Source organism: Lineus longissimus, chromosome 18, assembly GCF_910592395.1.
Source record: "Lineus longissimus chromosome 18, tnLinLong1.2, whole genome shotgun sequence".
Taxonomy (NCBI): domain Eukaryota; kingdom Metazoa; phylum Nemertea; class Pilidiophora; order Heteronemertea; family Lineidae; genus Lineus; species Lineus longissimus.
Window position 1 is genome coordinate 10,414,934 of NC_088325.1, and position 18,782 is coordinate 10,433,715.

The following is an 18,782-nucleotide window of genomic DNA, read 5'->3' on the forward strand; positions in this document are numbered from 1 at the left end:
AGACATTATATTTAAGAATATTTTCGCTTCCATGTTGTGACGTCATTGTACATAATTGTGAATACGTCACGCCGTGTATAAATCAGACTGAAAATGGCTGCGACCACAGATCGGTAGTCACTTCCGCGATAAAATTACAACAACGTATGTCGTTGGAAATAAAATTGTGTCAACCGAAATCTTTAAATGTATCATATTAACCATTTCACAAATTTTCGGTCAATTGGAGGGCCTAGAAATCGTATAAAAAATGGCTGAACCAGGCCATTCGGGGGGCAATGGTGGTCAATTAAAGCAGGGACAGAAAAATGTCCGGTCTGTTGCAAGGAGACTGTCTCGTCAGTCATCGCTCGAAACAGCAACTTGGCTGCTAAGTTTTGCCTATCTATCTACAGTCTGTGGTTTCGTGGTTGTAATTCCGGACAAAGTGGGGTACTATAAATGGCGGCCTGTGCCAGCTAGCGGTCACGTAACGCCGTACATAGTTTAAGGAATTGATACCGAACTGGAGGTAATGGTCGTCTCACCTAAACGAGAGTGGAGCTCAAACATATGTTAGCTCCACCCAAGCCCCTGATCCTGACGCTGCCAACAAACTAACAAAAATGCATCTTGTCAGTTACCATCTCTTTTATTTGAATAGACGATGACAGTTTACAAAAATGATACTATTTCTTCATGGCATTATCGCAGGTATTTTATGATAGGTCTTGTACGAATTCTTTATCACCATTCAGTAATAATCAGTAATTTTCTCTACAAACTCACAAGTTAGATTTCATTATCGGTATATACAAAGTATATTAATATATGCTCGGTTCTGTACAATATACATGTTGGTTGTCATCTTGTCGTCTAACAAAACTGTTTAATTAGTGGCGCTGCTTCTCTATAGAGTGGTACTCCTCGCCAACGAAGCCGGATAGAACTAGCTGCATACTTTGTGAGCAAACCGAAGAGGTAGTGGCTGACCTCCTTTACCTTGAATTTTCACAGCTCTCGGCTGGGGCAACGGGGATTTAACTCCCATAAGAAGGCATACCTTCTGCTGTCCCTGTACCAGCGATGCACTGAAACTGCATTTCACTTCCTTCTGACAAAGCATGACGCACTGCTGCATATTTGGCCCCGGTACTTGGTTTAGTGTCTTTGGTTGATAGTAGAGAACTGGAACACGCATTGGAACCATACGGCAACTACCTGCAAAGGAATAATGATAAATCAGTGGAAGTTGTGAGGACCACGCGAATGTCGGGTGAAGCGATCCGATGTGATCAGACTGAATTGCCCTTTTCTAGTTAAACTTAAATGGGTGTGGCGATCCGATGTGGTCAGACTGAATTGCCCTATTCTAGTTAAACTTAAATGGGTGTGGCGATCCGATGTGGTCAGACTGAATTGCCCTATTCTAGTTGAACTTAAATGGGTGAGGCGATCCGATGTGGTCACACTGAATTGCCCTATTCTAGTTAAACTTAAATGGGTGTGGTGATCCGATGTGGTCACACTGAATTGCTTTATTCTAGTTGAACTTAAATGGGCGTGGCAATCCGATGTGGTCAGACTGAATTGCCCTATTCTAGTTGAACTTAAATGGGTGTGGCGATCCAATGTGGTCAAACTGAATTGCTCTATTCTAGTTAAACTTAAATGGGTGTGGCGATCCGATGTGGTCACACTGAATTGCTCTATTCTAGTTGAACTTAAATGGGTGTGGCAATCCGATGTGGTCAGACTGAATTGCCCTATTCTAGTTGAACTTAAATGGGTGTGGCGATCCGATGTGGTCAGACTGAATTGCCCTATTCTAGTTAAACTTAAATGGGTGTGGCGATCCGATGTGGTCACACTGATATGCCCTGTTCTAGTTAAACTTAAATGGGTGTGGGGATCCGATGTGGTCAGACTGAATTGCTCGATTCCAGTTGAACTCAAATGGGTGTGGCGATCCGATGTGGTCAGACTGAATTGCCCTATTCTAGTTGGACTGAAATGGGTGTGGCGATCCGATGTGGTCAGACTGAATTGCCCTATTCTAGTTAAACTTAAATGGGTGTGGTGATCCGATATGGTCACACTGATATGCCCTATTCTAGTTAAACTTAAATGGGTGTGGGGATCCGATGTGGTCAGACTGAATTGCCCTATTCTGGTTGAACTTAAATGGGTGTGGCGATTCGTTGTGGTCAGACTGAATTGCCCCATTCCAATTGAACTTAAATTATTTTCAGTTCTATAGATATCATTTTGAGTTAAACTGAGATGATTTTAAGTTCCACTGACACTTATTTTAGAATAACACGGTTCACAGGAATCATTTTACACTAAAAATATAACTACCGATAAACTCACTTCCCCAAAATCTGCTATGTGCAGCGAAACTTCGGAAAAAAAATATTCGAACCAATTCTCACTGGTTAATAGTGAGTTTTCACTACCGTGTCCAAGAACCACTCAAGCGAGAATGGTTCCCAATCCCATTATAAGAACGAAACAAAAATGGTTTTGCATTCACGACTTGAGATCTAGCAGCGACAACCAAGTTTTCATGTTTTGAAATGTGTCTCGGGTGTTGTCATGATGACCTCTCGGCTTGTCAAATAACTTTGCATTACTTTTGACCAGTTTATTGCATAAATATTGTGTACTTAGTGCAGAAACAGACCCCGACCCAACAAGGGGTGACATATATGTATATACCTACTAGACCACACCTTTTTAGAATATTTTCTTAAAATATCAATTTTGACATAAAAATGTCTCACGCAGATGCTAGATTACCGAATTGTAAAAAGTCTGATCCCAATCTTTTTTTTGTCCATGTTTGGCAACTGTTAACTTCTTTTTCATTAAGGATTACGTAATCACAGTCCTAATCAGATTTGTTATCCCTAAATTTGCAAAATTGGCGCGTCATTGAAACGCTACCCAACACGTAGGTCATGCTAAGTCGAGCGTAGGTCACGTGTAATTTACGCGAACAAAAGTGCGTCACTGGTGTTTCATTCTAAAATACCTTGGTACCGTAAAGTCAACTTTTAAATGGAAAATGCATAAGCCTCGTTCTGAGAGTGGAGTGTTTTGGACACGCAACCAAGACGCTCTACCAAAGTTCCCTCGGGTTGCACTAAAATGTGGAACCATGCACACAGCTCACTTCAGAAGTTTGAGGCTCTCAAAACACTGCTTCAAACACAAATCAGCCAAGGAAGCATCAACCACCCTAAGTTTTTTAATGAGCACTACACATATTTGCTGAGAAAAACGCTCCAAATAGCCCATTTGCGCGGATTTTAGCGTCACTTGAGCGAGCCGATCCGGACTTCCTATACGCGCTGCCGTAACGTAATGTAAACAACGGCGCTACCGGCGCTCCGGGCAGGCGATGGATGGAATTTGCCAAATTCGCACATATTCAAGTTATTTCGTGGCCTATCTTTTTAAGTTTGAGGTATTTTAGAATAGAAATTGAACCCTCGGCTTCGGACCTTGGTTGAGTTACCAAGACACTCTCGGGTGGAGCTAAAATTTCGTCCAAACCCTCGCCTGTCGGCTCGGGTTTGGACTGTATTTTAGCTCCACCCTCGAGTGTCTTGGTAACTCAACCAAGGTCCTCCGCCTCGGGTTCAATTCCTTAATTAGCGCGCAACTTGGTGCGTAACTTGAGCGAACTTTGCACGTCAATGACGCAAAGCAGGATGGAGGTCAATTGTGACTTGGACTGTACAAACTATTCACGTCAAGAATTTATTAATGCTTTGTTGGGTATGGTAGACACTATTCAAAAACAAAAGCAAGGCTGCTATATTGCACCGGGTATACACATTAACCATATATGAGTAAAACGGTTCTCGTAAATAGCCCCAGTACATATTTTGTCAACTCAAATTGGCTGATAAGGCTGATATCAGAAATCAATAAATTTATTCGCACTTTTCTGAAACACAAAGTTATAACAAACAGTGGTCCTCAACCATCCAGCTCTGATGCACAAGAAAACCTGAAAGTAAGAAATGTTACTGACCTGAACACCTTTTGCCAAAATAGGCACATCCTTGACACTGCGTCCATGGCATTTTCTGGTGATGAGGCATTTCCCTCATACCAATGGCACACAGGTAATTTCCAGTTCCCCTTGGGATAGCTGTGACAGACTGACACCGCCCCTTGGCACCAGCGCACGCTTTCAAACAGATAGATGGCTGGGACCCAGGCACGAATTGTAACATAGCGATGTAGATAAAAACGGGGATGGCATTGGGACCTCTCTGTGACAGCGAAAATTTGCAGTTACCTGAAATGACGATTCGCATGTTTACGCGACCAACAGTTTTGTGCCATAATTTTTGGATACATCTATACAAACTGGGTGTTACCAATGAGGAGCCTGCACAACAAAACCTGCCAATAGGGGGCCCTGCAGGCAAGTGGACCATGGTTGTAGCCTAATGAGAAAGCCATTTCCCGGGTCAATGATTATTGAATATTTCATCCCGTAATTACTCGACATGGGGAAATAGCACCACGAGTGTTGTTTTATTAGACTTTAATTCTATTTTGATGAGTTTTAGGGAGAAAATCAACAAAACTTAATTTTAATGGAAAATGCACTGGAAGTGTACCTTTTAGAACTGGTGCTGCCATCTGGATTTTTAGTTCTGTAGGTTCCTCATTCCATCCCCTAACTATTGTATTCGGCATCCGACCGAACCAGCTTACAATGGTGCAATAATAACCCCCCCCCCCCCCCCCCCCCACCCCCCAGCATACACTGCTCTCTCTCTGACGCAGAAAAACGAATGCGTAAGGTCTGCTAGAAACACTTTTTCTAACTGTCAGAGTCACTTATGGACATCCCCTTCACCACTGAGGTAATTTCCTACCCAAACAAATACTTTACTCTGAATATGTTGACAAAGGGAGGGGGATTTAGCCCGAAGAGATCGGGAGCAAAGTAATCTTGAAAACTATAGTTGTCGAAGTAGAAATATTTGACTCACCCTTTTTCGGTATTTTGAAAGCTGGCATACCACCACTGGCCCCACCGCCACCACCACCCCCACCGCCACCGCCATAACCATTGCCTCCACCACCTCCATAATTATTAACAGGTGCTTGTGTCGTTGTGGTTGTTGTTGGGGCAAAAGTGATGGCAACGCTCGCTAAAAATAATGAATTTTATATTTTCCATTACAGATGCACTCGGACAGTGGTGCAAAGCAATACTTTGCATCGCCAGCTTTGATAGATAATAGCATTCCGCGATGATGAGGTCACTGCAGCTGCTGCCCTCTATTTCCCCAATGCTGAATTACAGGCAATGTCGGACAAACATGCGGTTTCGTAATGGATTCAGGCTTTCCAACTAGGGCAGTTAGATTCAATCTGGCACATGTCCGAGTGTTGGAAATATTACATAATTGTTCTGAATATTTCTCTCTCTGACTCTATGGTATCATTCATGCTAAAAACAATGCAGGGTCAAAGATAATTGACTTTGAAATAAGCTCAAATGCGTAGAAATAAGTGTCGATGTCCGACTGTCACGTGACTAAAACGTCATCAATATCTTATGCAAATGACCTTGTGAGCTATAAATAGTAACTTCGCGGAATGCTATTGGCAACATTTTTATAGAAAGAACTTTTCCATTTGGGTGCTTTTGCTACATGACGGCAGGTTTACCACAGGTCCGCATAAAAACGTTCATTGTGCCTTCATGGGTCACACCCACTTAAAAGGCAAAACCCTAACCGAGTGTGGGAATAAGTTCAATTGCAGAATCCCTGAATGATGCCTAAAAAAATTACATTCTTATAAAATATATGAACTAGGACCTCATGGTCGAATTTACAAAAGTTGGATAATAGTGCGTATGTATGAAATGAATGGCCCCATATATGAATTACTAAAATAATATCAGCAATATGAAATAATAATGTATAGTGATATACATGTATCATATTTATTCCAATATAAATTTTGGCAAGGGATATTTGGCATGCTTGCTTGCTACGCAGCAATTATTTTTAACTTGGGTGGCAAGCATGCTTGCCGCCTAAAGTGAAGATCTGATCACAAGGTAGCAAGCAGAATACGCCCCTCTAATGAATATTAATTGGAAGTGGCTATTTGGCAAGCACATGCTTGCTACGCAGTCCGTTATTTGTTTCACTGGATCATTAATTATATAAATATTCATGACTCTCCTAATTTATGCGCCACACCGAGTAAACAATGGTGGCTACTGAGGTTGTGGAAGCGGTGAATGTCGGCTCAAAACTGCAGTTAGGTGCCACTTATCGATCATACGACGACTTTAACATAGCTCTAAAAGAGTATCAGGAGAGGACTTTGTGTATTTTTGTCCAGAAATACACAAGGACGGTGGAAAGTGCCAATTAATATTCATTAGAGGGGCGTATTCTGCTTGCTACCTTGTGATTAGATCTTCACTTTAGACAGCAAGCATGCTTGCCACCCAAGTTAAAAATAATTGCTGCGTAGCAAGCATGTGCTTGCCAAATAGCCACTTCCATAAATTTTACCTTTGGTGCCTCCCTTGCAAATAAACTCGTGTGGTTCTGAGCATTTTACTCGTTCCCACTTAGGTAGACCTCTGCTAGTTTTTGAGAGGGATGTGCAATTTTTTGCTCTGCTCTTACTGCGCCTGTCCCAGTTGCGTCTCGACTTTTTGTACTTTGAATGATCGGTCCATTGATCAACACCATTGACTTTCCTCAGTCCGAGCCAAACACGATTTTTTTTTCTAAAAATGTGTCAATTAAAAGAAGGATAAGGTATAATCTTGAACAAAACACGGAGTGCTCCTGTAATCCAGTAAACTTAATTCCGTGAATTGCAGAATTTTTGCAGGACGTTTTAGCTTTGCAGACTTCTGGAATAACCTTGATTCAAAAAAACGATATTTTTTAAAATGTTCTTTTAGTCGGAAAAAATCGAAATTTTCTGTTATTCGCCGATATAAAAATATATATTTAAAAAACACGAAATTTTTCGGGAATCACTTATATCACTTAGAGAGATTTATTTTACAGAAGTTTATGGCTTGTTCAAAACCACAACCACGTTAACCTTAGTGGAGTCAGTAGACTAAGGGTGAAAAATTTTAATGTGGATTGACGAAAAGAGATAAAGTCTTTAGGATATTTGAAGTATTAACCTTTAAATTTTGTGCTTTTGTACAACTCGACCCCGACTTACATTTGATCAGGGAACATAGCCTTCATGAGAATGTTCTCTCTTGTACTTGGGACTGACATCAGATGATAGCCATCCCTCACCGCCTGACACCTTGCCTCGGCATCTCCCCACGATTTTTTCGAAGAGAAGAAACGGTAACAATGGCCTTTTTGGGCTGCAAACGTCCTGGGACAACCCACTAGAATAAAAGGTTGCGGCTATGTTTATAACAGGACTATCATATCAGGGCAAAAAGGCGCATTCTGAAAGTAACACTAATAGAGTTATACACTATCATCCAACGAAATAAAAATTGTGGTTTGCTGTGACCAAAGCCTAGGTTCTGAGTAAGTTAGCCAAAGTTAGATTAAGAAGGAAATATTACAACCAATTGGAGTCAAAATAGGAGTCAAGTGACAATTACTGGCTTTAAAATGCCTTATTTGAATTTCATTCTCCTCCTGGCCCAAACAAGTGAGTCTGAGGGATGAACTATTATTGTAGTAACGTAATTCCTTTGATGGCCCTTTTACGTAATTTTAAAAGAATTTTGGTTGCATCTGTACACTTACCATCCTTGTATTCCCAGCGCTCGATTTCAGCCTTCCTGACTGCAAGAGAATTGAAATATAAACCATATGGTATAGACCTACTAGTACTGGAATAATACCTGCATGAGGTAAACTTGAGAAATTAGAGGGGTTTGGGACCAATGGCAAAAAGCTGAGGACTTAGATAATACATGCAGTTCCAACAAGCCACATGTATATAATATAGCTGTCTATACCAACAACATAAATTTATGTTTTTTTACAAGAGGGGCGTAAGGGGTCACAGCCCGTGACATTTCACATATCAAATACTTTTATCATAATTTTTCCTTTAAGGGCCTAAATAATTAAGGTAGGTAAGATTGGCTACCCCATTTCAGGCCTTTAAAATACTTACTGTACTGTGACTGTTTTCCGCTGCATATGAATATGTTGGGTGTTTTGCATTTTGTTTTTTTCCATTTCCCATTGACAACGGTGACGCAGTAGGCCTTTGAGGCGCCTGTGGTGTCCCAAGGTGCACTATCAGAAGCCATTCCTTCTTCTGCAGTCCATTGGTACGGATTTCCCTTTATTCTCAATATACCCATCCATACTGGTTTTGCTCCACTGAAAAGATAAGACACCAACATTATCTCACGTACATAAGATTAAACAATCTTAAAGGTCGAACCTGTAAGTTCAAAAATTTTGAAAATTGAACTTGAATTTGAAATTATACACTGTGTAAATACACACTATCTAAATTTCAACACAACTTTTGTGTAGACAGCTATGCAAATACTATTTGTGCCAAGAGAATTTGCTTTCATAATAACTGCACTGCAGAGGAAAAGAGTAAATGATAAGCTCACTCAAATATGCTTCTCGACTGACTGGACAGAAAGGAGGATGCTTCTCGACTGACTGGACAGAAAGGAGGTGGCATCATGTCTCATTCACTGCATTGCAAGACAGACATTTGTCCTCGGCGTCATCAAACGTCATAGGTGTCATAGCAATCCCGATGGCCCAGTGGTTAATGTGTCAAATGTTCGAGGCCTGCTGCTAACCTCTTTCCGTATGGCCGATTGGTTAGCCACCAACACGGAGTACAAACTGCCTTCTTGCCAGGCACCTTGCATTCGAGTAAGGAGTTTGGAAGTAAAGAGTGTCCCATAAGGGTATTTGTAGGTGGAGTAGGGGTGGGGAGGGGGGTGGGGGGGCTATTGAGGTTTATATCCACTTGCCTGTGTGTCAACAAGAAAAAAATGGAGCATGCCTTGTGTTTCATTGTGCCAAGCATTATGGGGTGTTACAAGGCAGAAAAGTGATAGTGCGAGGCGTGACAGATCTTTTGGAGGCAGAGGCAAAGACCGTCAGAGGTGGAGGAAGACTATGGATGCAAAACGCTCCAGATTAGGTCATCAGGTAACAGTATTAAGTTGCCAACACCAGTTCTTGTGACTGTGTGCAGCAGAAGAAACACTCACAGCTCAAGCTTTCTCAGAATATGGGTCTGATTCCTGACCGACTGGACAGAGAGGAGGTGGAATCGTGTCTCATTCAACCCGTTGTAAGACAGACATTTGTCCTCGGCGTCATCAAACGTCATAGGTGTCTTCTCCGCCTTGTAACAATCCATCAGGCTGGGCATGAATCCTTCCGGACATTGTCCTAAAAATACAAAACGGAACATAAGGGAGAGAGAACACAAGGTTGTAGGGGACCTAACACGAGGTGTTACATGGTTATTTATGGGCCCCACAAGGAGAGAGTCTTTCAAAGAATAGCAAAAGTCGTCAGTGAAACCATTCTATTTTCAGTGTGAAGTTAGATCTCGTTTTATCGACCCGAAAATCACGAAAGCGATCACAAATTCGCTCCCAAAAAGCACATTTCAATCTTTCTTTTTTTAGAGATTACGGCAACATCATTCAATCCAAAATGTATAGCCTTTTAATGAGGTAATATTTGTTCAACACTCTGAATCAAAACATTTAAAGGGACTATAGTCTCATGTAAGCACCGGCACTTACTCTGTTCTCCAGCTGCGGCTCCAACTGAAATCAATCATAAGAGACGAATTATCAGATGAAGAATTATCAAAGACATTCAAACTCAAAAGTTAACACAAACAGATACAGTTAGATAAGCTAACAAGGATGATACAACCTCTCAACAGACCAGTACTATTAAAGCGCAATTTAGCTTTACTTTTACTGCTGTGCCAAAATAGAAAATCGGGAAAAAGTGAAAAGTGAAAAGTGAAAAATATGGACTTACCAACTAGAACGATGGCACACAGTGCCAAGAAAAGTAGGGACCTCATGATGGTAGTACCACTGAAGTCCAAGTGACAGTTTCAACGAATGAAACTGGAATATATGCTGCATCATCAGACCTTTTAGTTCAATATATACCAATTAGGTAAGTAATCATTGACAATCCTAAACTTTAATTGCCGAATAGTCGTATTTCTCTCGTGGGTTTTGTTTTTACTGGAGCTTGACGTCAGGGACATGGGAAGAGTCAACATGGTGAGTGAATGCATTAAAGTATCGAATTCATGAGATGTATGTGTATCTTAAAGGCCCTGTCCCAAGTGTTTTTTGTTTAACTAATGACCCGCTCATCATACAAATGTAGGGTTTTATATGCCAGATGTGCAAGTATGACACCATCCAACAAAAGAGTGAAGTTGAGGCCAGAGCTCTGTATTAGACACTGTGTACATAATGTGTACATTGCTGTACATAGCTTTTTGTGTGATGAAATGGCCAGGGGCCATTGTGCTCACCCTATAGATATTTGGTGGTTAGGAATTTATCCTGGTTAAGAAACATGCTACATGTATAGTATATAGGTCAAACCAAAGTCGGTATAACATGTGATGTATCCTTGCTTGGAGTACCTAAAGATATCATCGAAATCAGGATAATAATTAGCGAGATTTTGCACATTTTACCTTTCTTATTTTTGGCCTCCTGGTGGCCAAGTCGAGAATCAGATCAGACCGCAATTCAGTGTACATAAGAACAAAGATCAAGGAACAATGATCCAGGTTCTCCGAAGGGAAATGTGTGTCCTTTTTCACCATGGTAAACTGACAACAATTCACCATGGTGAATTGGGACGATAAAATATTTCACCATGGTGAGCATAGTAAACTGTTAAGTCACAATCCATGGTGAGTTAGGTAAGTGGTTAACGGTAAATTCACCATGGTAGATTGAATTCATCAAGGTGAATTCTGCATTTACACCATGATGATTTGTTTCCGCAAGGGTTAGGTTCACAGTCAACTGGATCCTAAGGTCAACAAGCCTTTGATTGTATTACCAAACCCATTTCTAAATGAAATATTTTAAAATATATGATTACACTGATTCCATAAATAGACAAAGACATATTTCTGTACTTCCAGTTTCAATGACAAATTGCTTTCCTCGTTGCACGCTTCCTATAGGCCTTTTTTCCAGAAGAAATGGACTGAATTTATCAAAGATTGCCTTTTTAAACTACATTTTACAGATCGGCCTTAGTGTGAAGCTACAGGTGGTGGTGACACATGGTGGTGAGCAGGGGTACTACATTATATCATTCTCCTGGCCACCTGAATTCATGCCCAAGTTGTCCCTTTAAAGGAAAAACAAGGCAGACTTGATGACAAGACACGGAGAAACAAAACACCATTAAAAGCCAAACATTTGGCGGCTGGGCAGATGAAGAGTGGGGGCAGCTTGGCAGATTGGGAGTGGGGGCAGCTTGGCAGATGAAGAGTGGGGGCAGCTTGGCAGATTGGGAGTGGGGGCAGCTTGGCAGATGAAGAGTGGGGGCAGCTTGGCAGATTGGGAGTGGGGGCAGCTTGGCAGATAAAGAGTGGGGGCAGCTTGGCAGATTGGGAGTGGGGGCAGCTTGGCAGATGAAGAGTGGGGGCAGCTTGGCAGATTGGGAGTGGGGGCAGCTTGGCAGATTGGGAGTGGGGGCAGCTTGGCAGATTCGGAGTGGGGGCAGCTTGGCAGATTGGGAGTGGGGGCAGATTGGCAGATTGGGAGTGGGGGCAGCTTGGCAGATTGGGAGTGGGGGCAGCTTGGCAGATTCGGAGTGGGGGCAGCTTGGCAGATGGGGTGTGGGGGCAGCTTGGCAGATGAAGAGTGGGGACAGCTTGGCAGATGGGGAGTGGGGGCAGATGGGGAGTGGGGGTAGATGGGGGAGTGGGGGCAGATGGGGAGTGGGGGTAGATGGGGGAGTGGGTGCAGATGGGGAGTGGGGGTAGATGGGGGAGTGGGGGCAGATGGGGGGGCGTTGCTGCTCTGCCTACTATTTACTAAGCCCTATAGAACACTTTGATGCAACACACACAAATCAATGTTCGTCTTTTTCTATTCTTAAAAAAATTTTCGTGAAGATAGTATTAAGTGCATATGTAAGTATGCCTATCCCAATGTATCAGAGTCAACTATTGATGCATTTCTTCAGCCCTTTTCCTGTAGAATGGGGCACATGTATGATAACAACCATCATGGATGCACTGCATGGAGGGGCATTCTTCATCTATCTCGCAGTCGTAACGACAGCCTGATCTCTTCACGTCTAAAAAAGATAATGAGAGGAAGTATATTGAATTTGTTATTAGAAGAAATAGTATTTTGACCATCATCAGTTCAATAGCCAACACCAATATATATCTTGACCAGTGACCTCAGGCTCTGCACTTACTATAATTGCCAAGTACTTTGAAAAATACCGGCCACGTTTTAGTCTGATCTGAAAAAAGACTACATAAGACAGGAGTAAGGTCACTAACACTGCCTGTAACAGTATTTCAACAGTGTTTACAGTATTATTGAAGAACTTGGACTGGCCAGCTTGGCAAGTTGGAAGGCCAGCCTGATTCTCAGCAAGATGTGGATTGAGATCCACGGTGGAAAAAGATGGTGAAGAAGTCTAAGGCTGTGGATTCTTTCTCGAAGACACATCCGACCATGGTGAGTACTTACTTGCCGCAGTCGAGCAGGCTATGAGCTGAAAAAGAATCGGGAAAAGAGAAATGATTCAGTCTCGACTAATAAGGCTCTTACAAAGGGTTACGCCATTCGTAACAGAAAAAGAATACAGCTACATGTAGGGGGCATAGCAATCCTTCCTCTGATGAATCAGCAAGCTGTCCTTCTGCAAGCCATTGCAAAAAAAGTTCAGTAGTCAAATGGGCATTTGCTTCAATTTGAAGGCGATCTAATTGCTTTTGGATTTCAAGTTCTAGCCAAAATGGTGGTGCATATGGTCAACCCTTAAACTGACTGAGCATCCGATCACCTGTGCTGGAGGCCTACCTGTATTCAAAGGCCCTTTAATCGCACACCAAGGATTCGGCCCACTTTTGACATTTTCTCGGGCAGTGAAAATGAACCGTCTCATTTCCATAATTCCGATTCTTAAGTCTTGCACAGATCAGTAAGCCAGATTAGGCCTGATGAACATGTGGACAATTGGGTCCGCAATTAAGGGTTCCATTCAGTAAATTGCGTATGACTTGATGATGCTTTGACATCTACTGAGGCGAAGGAAGGGCATTTTATTTGTCATAGGATACTTAGTATACGCTTTAACCAGAAGAGGCCTATGTGGGAAAAGAGTGTCTACACCGGCTTAAACCTGTCGACACAGTATATATCTAAAGTAACCTTGAGTGTAAAAGGAACTTACCAGTGTTAACAAAAGAAAATGCTTCAACATGACGATGTTTTCTCGGCGAGTGCAGATGCGAATGTGAAGAGAAAACTCCTGCTGATCTCAAGGCCACATCACATATCTGATGCCCATGTGAAATAAAAAGGTGGCAGATACCCTTAACAGATAACCAGCGTTCATTTCGGGTGGCATGAAATGGTTTTATCAATGATGATAGCAGGACCAAATCTCCAAAGCAGACAAAATATTCAAGTATATTCTCTTATCTCTCTGCCAGCAACAGCATCCATTGCACGTGTATTGCTATGTCTGAAATACACTATTCGAGGCATGAATGCTGACAAGATCCATGGCACCCTTCTACCTCCCTATCTCAAGTTTCTGAATCCAAAACTGACCGTCACTTGCGGTGTATTGACCTTATTTCGACCTTTGCCAAGTGTAGTTCAGGTCTTTGACAACTCATTTATATTAAAAATAATAAAACCGATTATCTAAAACGTCTACATTTCCATTTTTAATGTTTATCATGTTCATTTACATGTACCATGTGGTGTGCGGTACTTTGTCAAATCTTCTGTGCAAGCAGGGATGGAACCTCAAGTCCCACACACCCTTCAAAGAAATTTTGTGATTTAGCTATGGATGGAAAAAGTCATACAGAAATACAGTAGAACCTCGCAATCGGGACTGACAAGTGCTGTCCTGAATAGAGAGGTGTCATGTCTAGAGAAACAACCAACTTTGGACCAAAACTAGTGTCCTTAGTAGAGAGGGTGTCTCTTATAGAGAAGTATCTGCTATAAAGCGAGGTTCCACCATACACTGTAAACGGTACACTCATTCACGAAATCTTCAAAATAAAACACCCGCAAAAATGTCATGGTTTACAGTACCACTTGGTGTCAGTTTAATGCAACGCATGCTTAGAATCATGTTCGAACTACTTACAATTTGCCGGGTTACTCATACTTTCCTGTAGCTGATATTCAATTGTCTAAACAAATATAGCAGTCTTGAGCTCAGAGTCGCTACACTATAGTCTTTTGTAATTTCCATATTGCCACAAACAGCAAAGTCATTAGGCTTGGCAACACACTTGACTATGGTGAGACTCGACCATGGCAACACATTTAACCATGGCAACACATTCGACCACGGTTAAGAATTTAACGACGAAAATGTTTTTTCGGTGTCACATAACGTCACAGATCCAAAATAGATCATTTTTAAACTTCCACTACACGGATATTATCAGAGAAGAGTTTTCCAGTCCACTGTTCTTACAAGAGACTAAGTCGTTATCTATCAACGTAATGTTTCATCCCAAGAAACACGACCAAGGCAAGAAATGTACAATCCTTTACATATCCTCGATACTCCATTTGTAAGCTTCGATTTCCCTGGCTTTCTTCGAGGCCATTTGTGCGAAGATTTTCTTCTCGAAGCCAGTCGACCTGTCCACGCCATCCCATCGATACCCCGGTCGGAGACCGTACCTGTTCGGAGGGGGCTGGGGTCCCTTATAAACTGGATATTCTGAAGAAGATTGAAAAAAACCTCATCTTACCGGCCCTCATTTATTTATCTCATATTGAAACTCGAACTTGTTGTGAAGAGCCAGGAATTTTACTCCTTTGAAAGACACACCGATTTCATCCAGAAATACAATCATGGGTACTCCCTGGGATCGAACCCAGGCCATATTTCGTGGTAGCCAGCAGTGTTAACCACTAAGCTATGAAAATATTTGTATACAGAAGAATCTCCCTATTAAGGACACCCTCGGGACTGACAAGTGCTGTTCTTAATAGAGAAGTGTCCTGATTAGAGAGGTCAAATTGAATGGAAACAACCAATGACCTGAGCCCTTCATGCCCTTTAAATAGCGTTTTTAAGAAGCAAATTTAACTTACCTTTCTTTTTCGACTGCGGTGCTTTGGATTTTTTCTTTCTCATAAACGCGGCCATCGGATCTCCATCGCGTTCTTTCTCCTTCAGCAGACTCTCCAAATCGTCATCTCCTGTATGTCGTGCGAGCGGCTTGTCCATCTCGTGCATATGGTCCGCAAGATTCTCAGCTCGTAATTCCTGTTGTTTCAATCTGAACGAAACGATAAACATTTTAAATACCTCTATCAAAAAAACCTCATGGTAGTTTTTTTACCAACATGTGTAGGGTTATACGCAAATCCATAGAAACATTGTTTGTTTATTACTTTTTTTGGTCAATATTTGGGCAATTTGTTAGTAGGAGAAAAGTGGGGCACTCGGAGCAAACCTACGCTGTCAAAGAGAGTGTACCAGGACCAGCCAGGAACTGAACCAAGGACCTCAGACATGTCAGAGGTACAGGTGAAAGGCACTAAGGTACACCACTGAGCCAGCAGACTAGCAGACAATTGCTCAGGATATCAAGTTTCAATATGCCAAGATCCCCAGCTCCAACAGTCTTATACATTGTAGATGTAATGTACAAGTGCGCTAAAAAGTAAAAATTCCTTTTTTGGGGTAATTTTACCCATGTATCTTTCAAAAACAATGGTGCATACGCTAATAATTTTACTGTAAACTAACTCTCGGCAACAAAGATCCTCACCCTTGTCCCCATGATTCATATTTCTTCTCCCGCTCTGCCATTTTCTGCGCCTTTTCTTCATTCTCCTCGGCAATCTTCCGTCGTCTCCCTCGTACAACGGTTGCCGCATGCTTACCAAGTGTTTCGGCGTCAATCTACAATGAAAAATATGTTTTAGTTGAAAAATCATCGATGATGATTCGTTTCATCAGTTTAATACAGGAGTAAAATGTTGCGGTTTTTGTAAGGATCGACCAGAGCTGACACAGTGCCTAAGTATAGCATTTTGGACAAATTAACGTCTGAGAGAGGAGAAATCATGTGTTGTGACACGTCACATCATGTCTCCGAAGGACGTCAGACTCGTCATTACTTTGACCAAGATGTGTCAGACGTCATCCACGACGTCAAGCAACACTTCACTATCCGGTGCAATAAGTTTATTGGTCCTAAAAATGCGCTATTTCAGCTGACTGCGCAAGGCTTGGGCCGGAAGTGGCATATCCCATATTGTTCAAAGAAGGGTTAAGGGGTAGCTATATAGCCTGATCAATGATTTTTGAGAAAGTCGCTCACCTTTTTAAATGCTTCATTCTCTTTCTGCTTCACTTGTTCCATTTCATGCTTCATTTCTTTAGCAGACGACAGGCCAGCTTTTTTTCCTGACAGAGTTTCTTTCATTTTCTTGTCTCTTTCTTCCTGACCCCAGCGTGAGGGTCTCCTGACATTTTCCTCTCTCTTTTTCCTAGGTGGTGATTGGTCAGAATCTGAATTCTGTCTTTTTCTCCTTGCAGGTGATTGGTCAGAATCAGAATTCTGGCTTTTTCTCCTTGGTGGTGATTGGTCTGAATCTGAACCATTAGTTTTTCTGACAGGTGATTGGTCAGAATCTGATCTGGTCCGTTTTCTTGGTGGTGATTGGTCTGAATCTGAATCATGCCTTTTAGTTCTAGGAGGTGATTGGTCAGAATCTGAATCACGCCTTTTAGTCCTTGGATGTGATTGGTCAGAGTCTGAATCATGCCTTTTAGTCCTTGGAGGTGATTGGTCAGAATCTGAATCATGTCTAGATGTCCGTTTCGCACGATGATCAGAATCAGAATCATGGCGTCCAGGCATGTCAATCATGCCACCATTTTGACTGCACGAATCAGAATCCGAGTCATGTCTCTGGCGACGCGGTGGCAAGTTTTGTTCACTGGTCTCTGTAATGAATTAGAAAGGTTTGAATTGAAATACCGTAAACCACGATATTTTCAATTCATGGGTGTTCTCATAGTATTTAATTACATTTTGCAATGTATAGAGACAAATGTTTGCATAAAAACAGCAAAGAGTTAACTCCATGTGTCTGCTGGTTAAAATGTAAATGATTGAAAAGCTGCAAATATTTTTGCACCAAGCTGAGCAGGGGGCAGCCTGGTGTTTTCTGGTCTTCCTTGGTCTAGCTTGTCACAAATCAGCAGCTCATAGTCATAGTCATACCATAGCAATCAATGTTAATTTTTACCTTTATCTTTTGTCATCACCTTCCATCGATCGCTCTGGAAAACCTCCAAGTGTTTCACATGATCTGGTCGCTCATCGACAAAATCAGCGACCGTTGGCGCCTCATCAATCTCATCTAATGTTGTCGTACCTTGGGTCACATCTGGGACAAGAGCTTTAAGATCAATGTCATCATCAAATATCTTGATTCTGAAAGACAAGTGTGGTTTTCATCATCATCAACGTACCTCTGTTCGCTTTTCTTTTTTGTTCCTGTGTATTTCGGAGTTTTGACTGATATCATGATAGAGTTAGGCTAAACAGGCTACAGCTAGCTACTGCTAGTCGCGACAAGTCACGCATTCATACTAGAGATGCCAAGCCAAGATTTATTTCGAAAGGATTTATACACCTCTCGTACAAGTCAGCAGTAAATTAAAATACACTACATGATTACTTCCCTACACACAGGTAAAACTTGGTCCGAAAATAGATCGCACTTAGCATCCGACAATGGAAAACCAGTGTAATTTTCGAACCGTGATCAGTCTGTCAAAGGATAGATCACAAAAAAAATCTCCAAATTACCTAGAAACCGGTGCTACTGCAACTTTCTTTTTCCTACGCTTCTTTTTCATTTGAGTTGCTTCAGAATCTGCTGATAAATAACGTTTCAAATACTCCGCTTTGCTCAAAGAAGCCATTTTGGAAAGTTTCACCTGCAGCGCCGCCTTCCGAACACTGATGGAAACAACATATAATATTTAAAGGACTAACCGAGTAATAGAGCAGGGTGCCACCGTTAACCCTCGCGGCTACAGATTAACAGAAGCAATATTGATGTAATGTCGGATTGACTCGAAGAGACTGGTGAAAGGAAGCATGAAATAAGTATAAAAATGACGATGTCACTGGCATGTAGTAATAGGCCTACTCGTGATGAAGAGCCATGGCTCCATGCAGCGTGAGAGAAGAAGCAATTGGAGGAGACCTTCCCCACGCCGGCTCCCGATCCTGGCTTAGGACACGTTTTACCTGGTCGTGCGATGGAGAAGTTGGTGAAGTTGGTCAAAGCCAAGGACAATCACGTGTGTAGTCTCTTGATGACACCCGTGTTCATTACCATAGTGGTTACGCCACTAGTGTTACGCTCTTCGCAGGTGGCCTACTGCAGGTCGTCCTCGCAAAAGTGCAGTACAACTGTCATCTGCCTATCCTTTAGGACCAGAGTCAGTCGCATGCTCCTCCCCAAGCACACACGCTCTGTCCCGAGTGCCCAGTCAAGTGTT

General features: G+C 42.0%; 2 protein-coding genes across 3 annotated transcripts; both read right to left on the reverse strand.

Moving 5' to 3' along the window:
• Positions 1-612: 612 nt before the first annotated feature.
• On the reverse strand, positions 613-10,105 carry LOC135502500 (uncharacterized). The gene is made up of 10 exons (XM_064795400.1): positions 10,020-10,105; positions 9,773-9,796; positions 9,227-9,410; positions 8,152-8,363; positions 7,776-7,814; positions 7,225-7,402; positions 6,549-6,769; positions 5,001-5,162; positions 4,025-4,294; positions 613-1,200 (listed from the first exon to the last, which is right to left on the reverse strand). Exons 1-10 carry the CDS (start codon positions 10,063-10,065, stop codon positions 929-931), a joined length of 1,608 nt encoding a protein of 535 aa, XP_064651470.1. The 5' UTR covers positions 10,066-10,105; the 3' UTR covers positions 613-928.
• A 3,407-nt stretch (positions 10,106-13,512) lies between these two features.
• On the reverse strand, positions 13,513-18,216 carry LOC135502311 (BUD13 homolog). 2 transcript variants are annotated; one of them, XR_010449754.1, is made up of 7 exons: positions 18,082-18,216; positions 17,516-17,703; positions 16,582-17,210; positions 16,027-16,160; positions 15,344-15,531; positions 14,379-14,966; positions 13,513-13,548 (listed from the first exon to the last, which is right to left on the reverse strand). XR_010449754.1 is itself a non-coding variant. In XM_064795033.1 (6 exons), exons 1-6 carry the CDS (start codon positions 18,195-18,197, stop codon positions 14,791-14,793), a joined length of 1,431 nt encoding a protein of 476 aa, XP_064651103.1. In that variant the 5' UTR covers positions 18,198-18,216; the 3' UTR covers positions 13,971-14,790. The 2 variants fall into 2 exon arrangements, 1 of the variants encoding a protein (XP_064651103.1); XM_064795033.1 differs by lacking the exon at positions 13,513-13,548 and having other exon boundaries at positions 13,971-14,966.
• Positions 18,217-18,782: the final 566 nt, after the last annotated feature.